A 15959-nucleotide genomic window follows, 5' to 3' on the forward strand; every position below is an offset into this window, starting at 1 on the left:
CTTCCTTTTGATGTTTTGAGTAGCTAGGTAGACATCGTGTTCAAATCTCAGATGTTAGCCTTTTTATTATGTTTAGGTGTATTTATTATAGGTCCATATTAATAAAAAAAACTCGAGGAAGGAACCAAAAGTGCAGAGGTCCAATGTAATACACACATTATGAACTCGGGCGCCGAGTTTCGGTTAGTTGACTATGGGCACTACAGCCACTAACAGAACACCCTGAACGGCGGATGTATTTACCCCGTGCCCAGATGGATAGTGGAGATCTAGACGGGGTGACAGTGGGTGGTGCCTTCCGTTTTCTGAGTCTACTGGACGATTTGATGGGTTTTCATTGGTCTGATTAAACAGCCCCAGTTAAACGGATTTCTCGCTTAAGGCACCTTGATACGCTTAGGTAATCCGCTTTCGAGGCACTCCCGTCATGTTCCTGTGGAGGTCGCCGTGGTTCTCCAATCAAACTCCTCATTCCATTCTTCAAGTCAACCTTGGGTGCCTTACCTTAAGGTAGGTAACTTACCTTGACTCAAGTTCGGAAGGGGGCTTTCATGCATCCCCTCTAAGACGTTCAATCGGATATGTCAGACAGTGTGACAAAAGGAGACAGGCGACGTCGATTCGCCAAGGTTAACATCCTTTGTACGTCCTTGGCAACATGTTTGGTAGCTAATGACCTCGACAGGCATGTGACTTGTGTCGCATGAAGAAGGTCAAGTGTGACGGCAGTAGACCCAAATGTAGTAGATGCCTGGAGCTGTCTCTCATGTGCAACTATGCCGACGTTGTTAAACCATTCAGGCGGCGGACGAGGTCCAGTAGGGCGCAGGCAACAGCTGGAACCTCAGTGTCCGGATCGCCTGATGATGGCTCGACTCGAGCCGAAGTATGCGTCCCAAATCATGACAATTTACAGGCAGCACCCGTTTCTCAAGAACCCCCGTCCGAGCTGCACAGCAGCGGCAACACTCCTCCTTCATGCGGAACGCGACCCTCTCCTACTGTAGGTTAGTTTGAATCAGAGATCAGTGGGTGTAAGTCAAACCCCCCACTTCCTGGCACCCCCCTGTTTCTGGCACCCACAAAAACGATGGGATCACAACCCAACCTCCTCATTACTATTAACTATTGATCCTCAACCACACCCACTACAATACAACTGCCAGCCTCACTAGGGCATTCAGAGTCGCTGGATTCAGCCGTAATAACCTCCTTTTCACCCGCTTCGATTTGAGCCCGATGGATATCCCTGATGTTCGCAAACTTCGTGTTGGGATCGATCTGAACAGTCTTCCTCTTCCTAACTGCAGCGTTGGTAACTTGAGCCCTCAGGTGAGCCAGCTGCTGCTGGGCAGCAGTTGCCAGGCCTGCTCTGTGAAGCCTTTTTTCACCTTCCTGAACAGCAGCCGTTGAGTGCTGGTATCATTGTCGAGTTGGGTGTATAAGTGCAGTTGACCGCTGAGCTCTGCCAGCTTCCTGGGTGTCGACCAGACCACTGCAGAGGAAGCAGAATCCCATGGCAACAGGGTAGTTTGTTGACCATTATGGCATCGCTTTTTGCCCCGACTGGTTGGTTTGGGTGTGGTGGGCTTAGCAGAAGGCTCAGGTAATACCATAGGGTTCATCAGGGGCTTAACCATCGCTACAGGGTGTAGACCAGTCCACTTCCAACCACTTCTGATGTTCGAGACTGATAGACCAGCAAGTCGAGCCTTCTGGTAACAGTCCAGGAAGTTCCTTTTACCTATAATGGTAGAGTCGTTCCATTGAGACAAGTAACCGAGCTCCTTCCGATAGGCTGACTTAACAGGGCTGAAGACAGACTGGTCAAGTGGCTGGAGGACATGAGAGGAGTGTGGTGGTAAGAACAGTAAATGGATATTGTTAATATAGCAATTCCACATGAAGTCTGTCGTCGTATGACTCCATGCCCATCCACAATCAACAGTCGAGCCTCGCCCTCAGCCTCAGGCATAGTCTGTGGGATAAACACCTTCTCTAACCATTCAATGGCAGTTAAGTCTGTAGTCCAGCCATTATCTGTTGCTGTAAACTCCCACCCATCGTATGGAACCAGATGTAATGGAAACCACTGTTGTTGGACCGTCTTCCCTTGAAAATGATAAGAGGACGAAGTGCCCTACCCAAGGCTGAGATACACTCAATGATAGAGACCCATGCCCTCGACCCAGGTTGTTTCTTGCGAACAGACGTCGTCTCAGCCATGCCCAGCACTAACCCATTAGCCCTGACCCTCGAGGATGCCAGTCTCATCCATATTATATCTGTTGGCTGGTTTGATGTCCTTGATCTCAGGGATAGCAAGGAACTTAAACCAGTTCCTAATGACCTCAGTAGATGCCCCATTAACGCGTCTAGAATCGATGGAACGACTTCTCTGAACCTTAATGATAGGGTTCCTTCTCACGAAGGCATAGATCCAGCCTTTTCCTAATGGTTTGGTATCCCCAGCAGCAGCCAGAACTCGCTCTGCGAATTCCTTCACCTGTTGGTGCGTTGGTGCGAGGCCCAGCGAAGCCTGAATGCGAACCCATTGTGCCAGCTTACTCTCCTGGTCAGGAGACAGCCTCTGCCAGTCAGCAAAGCCACTTTCCTAGTCTGACCACCTTGGAGACGTAGTTGGAGGGTTGATCGTGGTATCCCATACTCCAATGAGGCTCTCTTTTGACTCTTGCCGTTTGAGATGTCCTCGAGAGCCTGACGAAGCTGATCTTCGGTATATTGAGGCATTAGATATAGAAGAAGGTATGTGCAAAAAATGAGCCCATTTGGACTCGAATTGAAAATGTTGTGATAAAAGGAGGTTGGGGGTGGGCATTGCGTTGTGGTGGATTTTCGCGTTTTTGTGGGTGCCAGAAACAGGGGGGTGCCGGGAAGTGGGGGGTTTGACTTACTAGGTGAAATGTTCGTTGTAATTGACGATTTATCTCTTCAAGACTCTCTCATGGGTGCAGGACGAGACTTGAGATATTTTGGTACGAGAGGTCTCTATTCCGAACCAAATGCAAAAGTTGATTCCCTCTAGGCCCATCTTCCGCTATCGCATTATTTCGAACTCAACCGCCACCGTTCGACGAGCAAACAACATCGGCCCGGCGTCGAAATACCCAGTCGGGCTTAAAAACAGGACCTTGGTCTCTATGGACTCACCCCAAATTACAAGGAGTCTTTGAGAAACGGGTTCACTGCCATCTGCCGTCGTGGCCTGAAGCTCTTTCACTGGTTACAGCCTTCTTCGAGGAAAAATACATGGCTTTACCGCTCTTTCACCCACCTGCCTTTGTTGCACTGCTTGGTCAGCAATACTCTGGAGATTTCGATGGTGGCCCTGCCTGGTGGACCTCATTCAACGCTGTTCTGGCAATTTCTCAAAGCAGACGCGTTGAACAAGGGATGTCCGACGACAAGGAACTGGCCTGGGGCTATGCGGCCAACGCCCTCGACACGGTTCTGGATATACTCATGAGGGCCACCCAAGTCATGTCGGTCCAGGCTCTGTTGATATTAGCGTGGTTCTTTCTGGGTACTCCCAATCCTCAGCCCAGCTTCATGTTGGTGGCCAACGCCATTCGACTCGCACACACCATCGGGTTACATAGAAAGGAGTGCAGCTCGTCGCTGAGCCCGATAGAGAAAGCGACGAGAGCCAATGTATTTTGGCTTGCTTTCTCCCTGGACCGAGAGTTGAGTCTACGGACCGGGCGGCCTCCTGCGCAAGATTTCGGTGGCTTTGAGGTTGATTTGCCTGATTTACTGTTGCAGCATGAGTTCAGCACCCATGCTCCTTCCAACGGGCTGGTCAACATTTTCATAGCCGCTTCTCGCCTGGCTGTTATCCAAGCTAAACTATATTCCAAGATCTATCTTGGAGAAGGGATTAACCCAGGCGTCATTTCAGATGCTACGCAGGCACTAAACCAGGACTTAGATGACTGGCGAGCGGAGTTTTCGACAGTCTTGGATCTCGAAAGTCATCCCGAGCTGATCAACTACTCTTCTGTTCTACGCTTGAACTACACCTATCGGCATTGCGTGATTCTGGTTCATCGGGCACAGAGCGAATATGACTGGAGGTCTTTGGCGTCGTCGGAGTGGTCATCTACAGTTTTGTCAGGACAGGTCACAACCTCTATTCATAACTCTGTGGATGCTGCTAGAGCAATTCTCCAGCTGGATGTACTCGTCCCGGATACCTGGAAAAGCTTGACTTGGTAAGTAATCCCATTGTGCGAACCGTGTCGCAATCTTTACGAACAGTTGCTAATTATTCCTACCAGGGACGTGATTCCGATCAGTGTCACTGCCACCCTCATCCTGTCCCTTTATACTGTGCGTGGACCCCGCGCACCAGACGTCGCCGAGGACCTCGATTCTGTCTCAAAAGCTCTGAAGCGTCTTGCCTTGCTCGAACTTTCTGAGCCTGGCTCATATTTGACTCCGGTACGAACGGTCTGTCAGGATGCGTACAGGGCTGCCCTAGGGGCCTTCAATACGTCCGACAGCACATCATCGCAACCAGGAAATACGACCTCTGACCACGGCCAAACTGCCGCTCACGGCAAACAAGTCCACCAAGAGAGCACTTCGGACACCATGCGAGACTCTTCTCAAGTGACTGTATCAGAGCTTTCTCCCCTACTCGAGCCTCATCATGAAGCAACTTCGAATCCAAGCAACGGGATCAACGGAACTAGCTTTTTGCCATTTGACCAGAATACCCTCGATTCTTGGGGTGTTCCTTGGGGATTTGAACATCTTTTGGGAGATGATACTTCGATGTTCATCTGATAAGCTAAAGTGTGCCCTAGGCTATTTGCCATTCAGGACGAAGATAGACACAACAAGCTTCATGAGATCCACTCGGGCTTCGACCTTCCTCTTCGACCTGTTGGCTCCTCCCACCCAATTTGAGTCGTTTCAAACTTGAACGCGGGAGCCAGAACTCTGATGTCCTCGTCGAGCCCATAGTTCCGTCCGCTCATGTCCCAGAAGTATTCGGGATGGGTGAAGATGTCGGGGCGAATCTTCTTCCAAGACTGGTGCGTCTTACCAACCAGAGTGCCCATATCGTCGTAATGCCGCGGGTTGAAATCGGGATCCCGGGCTCTGAGCTCCCGTTGCTGCTCTTCGGAGTAAAGGCCCAGGTTGTAGTACCAAATGTTGTACTGTGTCAAGCTGATGTCAATATCAAACGTGACATCCTCTGACGTACGAGCAATCAAGGCCTGGATGGCAGCCGTAGCACCGACCAAGCCTGTTTGGTAATCAGAGTTGGCTAAAAAATCATTAGCAAATGTATTGTGCTCCGATGAGTCCGAATGACTCACGCAGAAGCGGGACAACAGCCTCATCTAAGCCGAGAAATTTGCCTTGCAGATGAGAAAGACCAACCAAGCAGTCACTAATCTGCTGCCATCCAGATCGATGAGCTAGTGGTCCCTTGAATCCGTAACAGTTCTCCCGCATGTAGATCAGGCTGGGATTCAACTCGCGTAAGGAGGTCGTATCGAATCCCAGTCTCTTTAGAGCATCCGGACGATATCCATCTACTAGGATATCGGCACCCTTTACGAGTTCAGCAAAAGTCCTCTTCCCCTCTTCCGTCTTGAGATCAATGTTGGTATCCCGTTTTCCCGTCTGCAAGTCCGGCATCGTCGCCCCAAAGTCGGGCAGCTTATCGCATGACACGCGGAGAACATCGGCTCCGAGGACGCTCAACATCTTGGACACCGCCGGGGCCGCAATGACCCGGGAAAAATCAATGATTCTGATGCCCGCGAGCGGCTTGAAACCCTGCTCATCTCGCGCTTTCGGCCACTCTTTCCGCGGAGCGGGCACTCGGGTCATGTTCCAGAGTGGTTCCTTGGACATGATCTTGCCTTGCTCGCTGGAGAAGAACTCTTCCGGTGTGTGGCACACCACACCTGCTTGTTTGTACTTCTCGTTGGCGACCTCTTCGATTTCCTCGGAATGCCAACGTGCGACTTTCTCGGTGTAGATCTTGATAGCTTCTTCTAGGGTCACGTCGACATCTTCGACACCCAACATCTCCATTGTTGGCCCAGCGTTCATCGACCCGTGCAAGTGGTACCATCTGCCGTCCTTGGTTTTGTAGACGTTTGTTGCGTACCGCCTGATGGGCTTTGAGGACTGGTGTATGTCCATCTTGGCAATCTCTGCCGCCATCCGCGGGTTTTGGAGAAACTGCTTGCCGCCGACCGTTGGCAGCAGAACGGATTCCAGGAAAAGCGTCGCGGCATCGGTGTTGACTTGGACGTCTTGATACTCTATTCCGTACCTCTCTGCCGCAGCGACGTTAGCCGCGGTGGCTAGCAGGGCAGTTAGAGAAGCGGATGACTCGGTGATTTTCAAAGGTGTGAGGACGAATGGTTTCGCATCATCTCCAAGGAACTTGACTTTTTCAGCAGCTTTCTTGAAAGATTCTGGGAGACGCAAGGCGGGGTCGGCAAGCAAAACATCGTTGAGAATCCGAGATGCCTCGGAAAAGACTGAATAGTCTGCCATGGCTGCAACCTGTGGTGAAGTACGGATGATCTCAACGATGTCGTCCTTTCTGCCAAAGTTGTAGGAAGCTTTATGATCAAGATAGGCCCTATATACATGTTCTTTGTGCGCCTCGGAAACTCCCTAGGCCAGAGAGGTTTGGGACAGCTTCATTTTGTCAGTGCCACAGCTGGTCAGAACTCCGGCAGATTCGCCTCTCCGATGTTTCGGGCTCGGCCCGATGCAGCAATCGTCTGCCGGCAGATGGAAACCCATAGACGATGGAGCTCAGAAAACATCTCCTAGTCATGCGGAGTATCTGGCGAGTCTCTCATTCGACACGCGCGCATTTCTAGTTGGGACTCGTTTCACCGGTGGCATGTTGGTGGGTCTTGGTGCCGGAGTTTCGCGTTCGGAGTTTTGGTCACGGAGTTTTGAGCTCCTGGTGTGACATACGCCTGGCACAGCTTTCATCGTGGATCTAGACCTCCCCGCTCATGTCGGAGAGTGGCATTCGGTTTTCGGGGCCAATGATAGGCAATAGCTATCTATATATGAGGAAGCCGCCCACTATTCACTCATCGTCGTAAGGACTCAGAGAATCAGAGATGGTGTCCGATCGTAAAAGCGACAGCTCCCTGCCCTTCACGCACGAAATGCTCAGTCTGTTGATTAGTGGAATTAGAATATTAGAAGCTACCTGATTTATGAAAATTAATAAGAGAGCGACAGCAACACTTCGCCAATCTTGCACGTCTGCGTCAGACTGCAGCCTACTGAGCTAAGTCAGGGTTGAACTCCAGTGCCAGCCAGACATCGACGTTCTTGCCCTTTCCTCCCTGCCACTTGTGCCATGGGTAAGAGACAACATTGTTGTGTCCGCGGACGGCATCGCCGTACGAGTCGCGATACCACAGACCTCCATGCTCGTTGAGACGGGGAAGCGGGACCTTGTCGAAGTCATCCGGCCCGGCAGACTCAGGCTCCTTGCCTTCCTTGAGCCTCCACATACCTCCAGTCTCGGTTCCAGGGGAGAGACAGATGTGGATCTCCTGGAAGATATCGTTACCGTGGTTGTGAACTCCACAGTTGACATTGTGTCCTGCAGAGGATATGGTAAGCAAATTGATCAGAAATGGTTTCTGCTCCTGGAACACTATCATAACTCACCAGCAGTCCAGAACTGCAAATGCGCGATCTGCGATTTGTCGTCTTGGAATCGGAAGTGAAAACCAGACATGTTGGTGAAGTCAACTCCCTTGAAGTTATCACCCCACCAAAGATCTTCAACCTTGGTGAACTTGAGGTCGGGGAACTCCAGGCCAAGTTCTTTGGTGTTGAACGTTGTCTTGACGGGGACATCTCCGGCCTTCTCCCATACGCCAGGCTCGCCGAGAGAAACGATTCTCAGGATGATGGCTCCCTTTTCTTTGTCGGCACTGAGTTCTTTGTCTTCGCTAGAGATAGGCGCGATCCGGGGGAAGGGAGGCAAGCCGAGGGCTGTACGAGTGCCCTCGATATCAGCAACAGAACCGTAAAGGACCTTGATGCCATCCTTCTTGCCCACGGGGATCTTTGCTCCAAGAGGGTGAATCTCGATGCTGATTGCGTAGTTTGCAACCTCAATCAGAGGGAAAGACTGTTGACTCTTGACCTCCTTAGGCCGAGCCAGATACACCAAGCCTTCGTTGTCCCACACCGTAGGTACGATGTGACGCTCAGTCACGGCGGGCTTGGGCTTGGCAAACTTATTGACGTGGAGCGTAATGACGGGCTTGGGCTCTTCGTAATACCGAGGAACATTGTACTCAACCGAGATTAAGTCAAGCTTATCAGAACCGGTGAAGTTGCTACGAACGTGCCGTGTCAGTATTACACCAGCCAATCCGACACGTCCTCGGTAACTTACCCAATCGCGATGCGAGCTGATGATTCTTCTGCGATCTTCCACTTCGCGAACAATCCCTTCTCGACATCGATTGCCTTGTAGTACATGATACCCTACGAAACATGAGCCGCTGGGGTCCTGAAAGGACCAAATGTTGCGTTTCTACTCACCTTGTTTGGGTTGGGTCCCTTTGTCGGCTGTAGAACTGAATGTCAGCAACCAAAATCTTGTCATAGATGCGGGGCGTCATTCAGACTTACGACAATAGACTCCAGGTCCTTGTCGCGATCCAGAGAGCCGAACAAAGCCAGAAGGAACTCATCGTCGCCATCGCCTACACGTAGAAAACTCTGGGTCAGCCAGCCGTCAAAAGCATTTGTTCTCAAAGAAACCTACCATCGAAATCGGCACAAACAATGTAGTGGCCGGGACCATCACCGTACTTCATGAGCTGGTTGGGCGTGCCATAGATATCCAGGATGTGGCGCCTCCACTGTGTGTCTTTCATACCACGACCAACCTTGGATAAGACGCAGGCAGTTGTACCGTGAAAGGGGTCCAATGTCGCAATGTAAGCAAACGGGTCGTCGCCGATCTTGCCAGCATCAGCGCAGCCAGTGCCCCAATGGTCACCAGATCCCGGCGATAGAGAGTTGGGCTGCTGTCGGTCCTCTTTCGGCTCCCCGCTAGAGAGGAGCTGTCGCTTCCACGAGCCCTCTTCGTAGTAAAGCCAGTTGGCACCTTCGCGGGATGAGACCATGATAGAATCGAGTCCAGTAGGACCATTGAATCTGAATTTTGTTTAGCTCCAGGAATCTTTGCTCCTCCCGTCGGCGTGCGAAGTGAAAAGCGTCGACCTACTTTTTAACCGTCAACTCATGAATGACGGTGAAGTTTTCATCGTCAATGATTGAGCGTTGCCATTCAGTGCTGACAACTGTTAGCATGTCACTATGTTGCTTCAAGGCAGTTGACTCACGCATTGAGGACATCCTCAGGAGCTTGGAAGCGGATGATGGGGATGGGGGTGATCTGTAGATAGTGATTAGAGAGCAGGAACAGAATGCACTCTGCCACAGCGACGACAGACTAACCTTGTCGTGCGGTCCACAGACAACCGACGCGGCAACAATCTCCATCACGGATCTAGTCAAAGGTCAGCTCAACGAATAGCAGCCTAAATCTTGTGAGTTTCCATCTTACTTTTGTGTAAAGTATCCAGCCTTCATGCGATGCATTGCAGGCCAACGGCCGATCATGCGGAGTTTCCAAGGCTCTTTTCCCAAGTTCTCACGACCGGGGTTCTCAAGCCAGGAGATCCAGCCTCCCTTGGGATCACACTCAAGCATGAATGGGCCGTAGTCGTGGCAAACCACAATGTCGGTCAACCCGTTCCTGTTGATGTCAACGGCCACGACGGCAACTGGGCTGTCGAACTTGGCCACTTGATACTTCTTCCATGCTGTTGATTTCAGGTCAGAATCAATGTTTCCTTGAGTAAAAGTAGCATGCCACGTACGTCCAGTGATGTCGATCTCTGATGCATAGAATTCCTCGCCCTTGGCCTTGGCCTCATGTTTGGCGGCGGCAATAGGGTTATCCAGGAATTCGATTTCTCCGGAAGCCAGTCCAGATCTTAGAAAAGAGTCAGTGTCGATCGAGTATCAGACGACAAACCGCGAGTTGTTTGAAGATGGAGATTCTTACGCAACAAGTCCTGGAACTTCGTCTTCGCCAAACTTGAACGTCTCGACCCAGTAGCCGTCTTTTCTATTGTCTTCAATGACAGCACGCCCGAATTCGGGCACTGGAAGGTCGATGGACGCCATTTTGTTTTCTTCAGAATTAAGATAAAGATGAAAAGATTGGGGATGATCTGCTTGGCTTGACATCCAAAAACCACAGCTGCGCAGCAAGTTTTATACTATCCGACCCAATCCAAGTCATCGTGGAGAAACTGCATGTATTCACGAACTTGACACTCGCAAAGGCATGGACCCGGTATCGCTAGCAACATAGTATTCTTCATCCCCGCAGGCCGGATCTAGAAGTAGTTGAATCAGTCTCACCATGTTGGCTTGCCGGCAGATGATGTCTTAGCTCAGCTTTTCCGCATGGCGAACAGTCGGGCGGGGTATCTGGCATGCAAACGCCCGACGCAGGGACCGCCAGGTTCGAGACATTAACGCGGCCAAATGTTGTGTCTAGGGCAAATTCAACTCTGGGGTAGGATCAGCGGGTGATGGAACGATCAGGGTCCGGTGGAGATTGCATGATTCCGGGCTCGGAACTCTCGGCGAGGTCGAGAACTTGGGGCTTGGAAGTGGCACCATGGTAGTAGGCAGTATGGTGAGAGTTGGCCAATTTCATGGTCCACTTTGGGGCTAATTCTGGATCATTTCGTGAACGAAGAACGCCCGAATTCCTGAAAATATGGCCTGATCTTCGGGGAGCTGGATATGTGTTTCCGGCTCAGATAGCTGAGGGGCCAGGCTGAAATGGTTGTAGGTATTCGTATCGCATTCAGACTTCTGTCGTAGCCTTGCCTGCGCCTCTATTTTGAATCAGATCTTTAGCGCCTCGTTGGGAACGTCCACGGATCTAGCCAGCGAATTGTGTCGACGCGCGTTCAGCCTGCTCAAGGGTCGGGTTTGCGGGTTCTTTGAACGGTGCCTGGGCACCGGCGTTGTTCCTAGATTCTCGCGTTCCCGTCTTCATTGGAACACAAGAGTCGGACCAATGATTGCAACCTTTAAGAGACATCTGTCTCAGGAGAATTAGCCTCCGAGGCGGCCCGCGGTCCGCCCCGCATTCGGGGATTCGGTACTGACAGGAGTTCAACGTGTGGACTACATGTATATTTGCGGGGTTGAGACTATTCTGGGTGAGAAAAATCACAACAGTTTATAAAATGCCTGTGATACTGGACGAATGCAAATCTGATAAATCCCTCACCTGAACCATTCACTGTTCTGGGACGACTTGGCTCGACAAACTGAGTGACATGCTCGATGATCATCCTGCGATGGCTGGTTAACTGCCGTGTCACACTGAAAAAGGAATGATACTGTCTCTCATGGGTTGTTCAGACGCCACTACTTCAGGAAAGTTCAGTGAGATGAAAATTGGACTATCATCTCAACATTTTCCAGGAATGAAAACGGCAGAAGTGGGGAGGAAACGAACATCCTGCCAAGTCTTGATCGTAGAGCAAGGAATCTTATGTTTCTGGCTCGTGAGATCCTGTCTTCGTCTGTGTATTGACATCTCCGCAATAACCGTGAGCAAGAAGGGTCAATTCGGACATTACCACCATATAAGACGTGAGCCGTGAACCCGAAAAGCATCGATCATGCAGCTCAATTAACGTGCTCCCCTTGAGTCTTCCTTCCCACTACCATCGCTAATACCTTGTTTTGACACCTACATCTTAATCATAATCTTCAAAATGGGCGGCGGAGACGTCTCAGCTACGAAACTTCGAGATCACTTCATCTTCAAGAAGGCCGACGACTTCTTCCAGGATGAGATTGATGGCCAGGGCTCTGGCATAAAGCAGCCCAAGTCGGTGTCTTACAGCGATGCCGACCAAAAGCTCCCTGACGGCAAGCTCAACCCAGCGTGTAGCCATGGAAGAATCTTCAGGTTCAATGATGGATCTCTGCTTCTTGTTCAGTTCTTGAGGCCAAGAGTATGGAGAATTCGCTTCGATCCGCATAACACAGAGCCATCTCACTTTTCGGACTACAACACGTAAGTCTCCTAAGTTGTCTTATCATTTGGCGTAGAGTACCGCGAGAGAATGTATCCTCTAACCATCCGTTGTAGCCGTACTCTCATCCGAGATACCACTACCGAGTTGATTAGCATCTTGGACAAGTGCGAAGAGCTCGCATGGCAGGTTGAGCTGATTGAAGATGACCAATACTACATCTTGCAATCGGTCGTTCAGCGGGACCCCAATGCACCCCCTGAGAAGGAGGTTCAGCTTTGGATTTCTCGCAACCCTTTCCAAATCACCGCAGTTCGTCTTTTGAAGAGCCTTGCTCCCGCCGAGGCGAGACCTGTGCCGCAAACGTTCGAGAAGGATGTCGTCGAAAGCCTCACTCTTCCTGTGAACGAAGGTTTCCGCCCTGCTGTGATCTGGAAGACCAAGCCGCGGGGTTTGCTTTATGGCGAGCACTCTGCTATCTTGTGCCTGGACAAGTCCATCACGGCTGATTACATGGGCTTTGGCGAGCAAGGTGGCAAGGATCTCTTCAAGAAAAAGACGTACATGAACTACTTCAGTAAGTCCACCAAACGCTTTGCGTGGTCTTCTACACATCAGTACATCATGTAGCTAACGAAAATCTCGCACACAGACTTTGATAATATGAGGTACCAGAACGTCTACGGCGTCGGTCCCTTGGATGATCGTGAGCCTCTCTATCACTCGGAACCGTACTGGATTGAGGTGGACGCCCAGCCGGGCTACCAAACCCAGATCGGAACTTTCATCGACAACTACTCCCAGATCTGCGTGGACATTGGCATGAAGGATCCAACTCAGCTTCGTGTGGCGACGCGTTTCAACAGTTTCCAGGGTATCTTCTTCGCCGGAGACAGCATTCAGGAAGTCATTCAGCTGTATACCTCTGTCGTCGGCAAACCAAAGCTCAAGCCCCGATACGTCCTTGGTTATCATCAGGGGTGTTACGGCTATGATACGCAGGAGATGGTCCTGGATGCTGTCCGTCGATACCGAGAGGCCAACTTCCCGATTGATGGTATGCATATCGACGTCGATATGCAGGATGATTACCGCACCTTCACCATCGACCAGCGCCCGGGTCACTTCCCCGACCCGAAGGGGATGTTTTCTGAGTTGCGCAAGCTCGGTGTCAAGTGCAGCACCAACATCACGCCATACATCAGCAACGTTCCCTCTAGCACGTACAGCACCCTGAATGAAGGCCTCCAGAACCAATACTTCCTCAAAGATGAACGAGAGCTTGATCCTTCGGCCCCTGGCGCTCTCGAGCAGCGGTACATCCAGTACGGCACCAGCAACCTCTACTTCACCAATCCCAACACGGACAAGCCCGACTACTGGGATGGAGATGACTACACTTTCTCCAACAGCTTCAACAAGAGTGTCCCCTTCCATGGCGGCGTCTACTACGGTTGGAAGAACGGCCACCCTGGGCACTACCCCAACTTGAACAACAAGGCCGTCCGCTACTGGTGGGGCAAGCAGTACGAGTATCTCTTCGAGACCGGCCTGGACTTTGTCTGGCAGGACATGACTCAGCCCTGCATCGCCGAGCAGTATGGTGATATGAAGTCGTAAGTTGAAATGACCCCCTTCTTGTCAATGGATTCATTCTGATCTGTTTCTCCCTCCGTAGCCTGCCCTTCCGCTTGCTCTTGGACTCTGATGGGTGGTCCGGCGACCCCAAGGCCGCCGACAAGAAGAAGGCCATTGAGATCTGGTCCTTGTACAGCTACAACCTGCACAAGGCCACCTACCACGGCCTCAACCACTTGCACATGAAGACCAAGGACAAGAAGAACGACAAGCTCGCATGGCGCGAGAACCGACGCAACTTCATCATCGGACGCGGCAGCTTCGCCGGTAGCCACCGCTTCGCTGGGCTTTGGACCGGTGACAACTCGTCGACCTGGGAGTTCCTTCGCATCTCTGTTGCGCAGGTCCTCGCTCTGGGGCTGTCTGGTGTAACCATTTCCGGTGCTGATGTCGGTGGATTCGAGTTCATCGAGTCTGAGAGAAACTACCCCAACCCGGAGCTGATTATTCGCTGGTACGGGGCCTACTCCCTCCTGCCTTGGTTCCGGTAAGCATTGTGCCCCAATTCCAACTCAAAATGTCCGCTAATGTCTTCAGAAACCACTACACGAGGTTCCGAACCTGGATCGACGGCCCTAATCAGGGCAAGATGAGGAAGGACGGCAAGTGGTTCCAGGAACCTTACGCCTATCAGTTGCACTACGATCAACACAAGGATCAGTTCCAGGGTCGCGAGGCCGAGATTTACCGAGCAGTGTTGCCGACTTGCCGCTACTTGATCCGTCTTCGCTACTCGCTCATGCAGTTGCTCTACGATGCCATGTTTGAGAACATGATCAACGGGCTTCCGATTGCTAGGGCGATGGTGAGTACCCTTTACCTCAGCCTAGAAGATGCCGGGACTAACTCAACTTACAGCCCGTCACCGACCATCTCGACCGCTCTCTGTTCAGCGCCGATGTATGCACCCTTTTGACATCTTCCATCGTCGTTGCCACCTGCTAACGTCTTCGCAGAACCGTCGCTTCACCAGCTCCCAGTACATGGTCCGAAAGGATCTCCTGGTCGCCCCCGCTCTGGTTGGGGAGGATGCGCGCAAGAAGAAGTCGAGAAAGGTCTACTTGCCGTACCCCGACTCCTGGTACCCCTTGAACCTGCGACCTGACGACCCTCTCGGCGTCCCTCTTGGCCCCGCTGCCTCTGGTGGCCAACGCATCGAGTACGACTGCCGAATCTCCGACGACGAGCGCCAACTCCCGTACTCGACTCCCATGTATGTTCGTGAAGGTCAGTCATCGTCACCTCTTGACAAGCTTTTCTTCAGGAAGACCTTTGACTAATCAACAACTCAGGTGCCATCATCCCCAAGGTCGGCGTCAGGGACTACGTTGCTGATCCCAGCACGACCCCTCAAAACGCCAACCCCATCACCGTCCACGTCTACCCCGGAAAGGACAACGTAAGGACCGAGATCTCTACCGCTCTCCAGACTCGTTCTAACTGAAATACCTGCAGATCTACGACATGTATCTCGACGACGGCATCTCCAGGGACAGCGCGCCAAAGAACTCCACATTGGAGACCGCCGTTGGCGCGCGTCCCTGGTACGGCGAGGCCCACCACTACGACGGTCTTGCCGATGTCCAGGCCAACGACAACTACACAAAGGTCCAGATCAAGCAGGTATGTCGCATCCATCTCGCTCCGTAATCCTACAAGACAAGGACACTGTCATCTGGGAATAAACATGCTGACTATCACTGTAGTTCACCCAGAAGAGACTCTCCGACCAAGAGGACTTCGGAAAGTACACCCGCAGACTCACAGCCAACGCGCCCCATAACAAGTTTGGCGCCGAGGCGTCCAAGTACATTGGTACAGACTACACCTTTGTCTTTTGGCACCGCGGAGAGAGCAACCTGGACTCCATCAAGGTCAACGTCACGGGCGCGGAGCTCCACTACAACGTCAACCACGGCGTCAGAGCGACCATTGTTACTGTTCCCATTGCCGCGGTTCACTCGGAGAAGGGAGTCGAGATCACGTTGGAGTTTGATGGGGACTTTTAAAGGCTGGATTGAGGGATTTAGGAAGATCATGCCGGAGATGCTTGGTTGCTCGAAGGTTACATGTTCTCCGTTGTACTTTTCCTACCAGTAGATGCGCTCCATGGCGAAGTATGCCCAACATTTCTTTTACGCTCCTTTGTAGCAATCCATTGCGCTATATATTCGATGAGCCTGAATCTACGAGCCC

The 15959-nt window shown here is 51.6% G+C and overlaps 5 protein-coding genes across 5 annotated transcripts; 2 read left to right on the forward strand and 3 right to left on the reverse strand.

The window, feature by feature from the left end:
- Positions 1-1125: 1125 nt before the first annotated feature.
- On the reverse strand, positions 1126-1518 carry HER10_EVM0010750 (uncharacterized protein; the record flags this gene model as incomplete). The annotated part of the gene is made up of 2 exons (XM_035480200.1): positions 1126-1395; positions 1450-1518. The coding sequence occupies 2 exons, from the start codon at positions 1516-1518 to the stop codon at positions 1126-1128; spliced, it is 339 nt and encodes a 112-aa protein (XP_035331815.1).
- A 1896-nt stretch (positions 1519-3414) lies between these two features.
- HER10_EVM0007962 (fungal specific transcription factor) lies at positions 3415-4809 on the forward strand (the record flags this gene model as incomplete). Its single annotated transcript, XM_035477500.1, has 3 exons — positions 3415-3909; positions 4003-4232; positions 4299-4809. The coding sequence occupies 3 exons, from the start codon at positions 3415-3417 to the stop codon at positions 4807-4809; spliced, it is 1236 nt and encodes a 411-aa protein (XP_035331633.1).
- A 59-nt stretch (positions 4810-4868) lies between these two features.
- Positions 4869-6546, reverse strand: HER10_EVM0011417 (uncharacterized protein; the record flags this gene model as incomplete). Its single annotated transcript, XM_035480850.1, has 2 exons — positions 4869-5296; positions 5349-6546. 2 exons carry the CDS (start codon positions 6544-6546, stop codon positions 4869-4871), a joined length of 1626 nt encoding a protein of 541 aa, XP_035331850.1.
- A 592-nt stretch (positions 6547-7138) lies between these two features.
- HER10_EVM0006140 (uncharacterized protein) lies at positions 7139-10668 on the reverse strand. The gene is made up of 12 exons (XM_035475734.1): positions 10121-10668; positions 9933-10048; positions 9617-9875; positions 9508-9559; positions 9393-9445; positions 9275-9343; positions 8810-9204; positions 8674-8747; positions 8584-8610; positions 8435-8526; positions 7696-8375; positions 7139-7627 (listed from the first exon to the last, which is right to left on the reverse strand). Exons 1-12 carry the CDS (start codon positions 10303-10305, stop codon positions 7299-7301), a joined length of 2331 nt encoding a protein of 776 aa, XP_035331516.1. The 5' UTR covers positions 10306-10668; the 3' UTR covers positions 7139-7298.
- Positions 10669-11861: 1193 nt separating this feature from the next.
- HER10_EVM0011666 (alpha-1,4-glucan lyase) lies at positions 11862-15772 on the forward strand (the record flags this gene model as incomplete). The annotated part of the gene is made up of 10 exons (XM_035481090.1): positions 11862-12166; positions 12242-12702; positions 12778-13741; positions 13804-14250; positions 14301-14568; positions 14622-14663; positions 14720-14990; positions 15056-15162; positions 15219-15386; positions 15470-15772. The coding sequence occupies 10 exons, from the start codon at positions 11862-11864 to the stop codon at positions 15770-15772; spliced, it is 3336 nt and encodes a 1111-aa protein (XP_035331869.1).
- Positions 15773-15959: the final 187 nt, after the last annotated feature.

This window comes from Colletotrichum scovillei (assembly GCF_011075155.1).
Source record: "Colletotrichum scovillei strain TJNH1 chromosome Unknown Contig00007, whole genome shotgun sequence".
Taxonomy (NCBI): Eukaryota; Fungi; Ascomycota; class Sordariomycetes; order Glomerellales; family Glomerellaceae; genus Colletotrichum; species Colletotrichum scovillei.

Coding starts and splice junctions, on each gene's coding strand:
- HER10_EVM0006140 (XM_035475734.1), bottom strand. CDS start 10,305: ATGTCAAGCCAAGCAGATCATCCCCAATCTTTTCATCTTTATCTTAAT. Junction 8,748..8,809: donor TGTTTGTGCCGATTTCGATG/GTAGGTTTCTTT, acceptor TTCTACGTGTAG/GCGATGGCGACGATGAGTTC. Junction 8,611..8,673: donor AGGACCTGGAGTCTATTGTC/GTAAGTCTGAAT, acceptor TCAGTTCTACAG/CCGACAAAGGGACCCAACCC.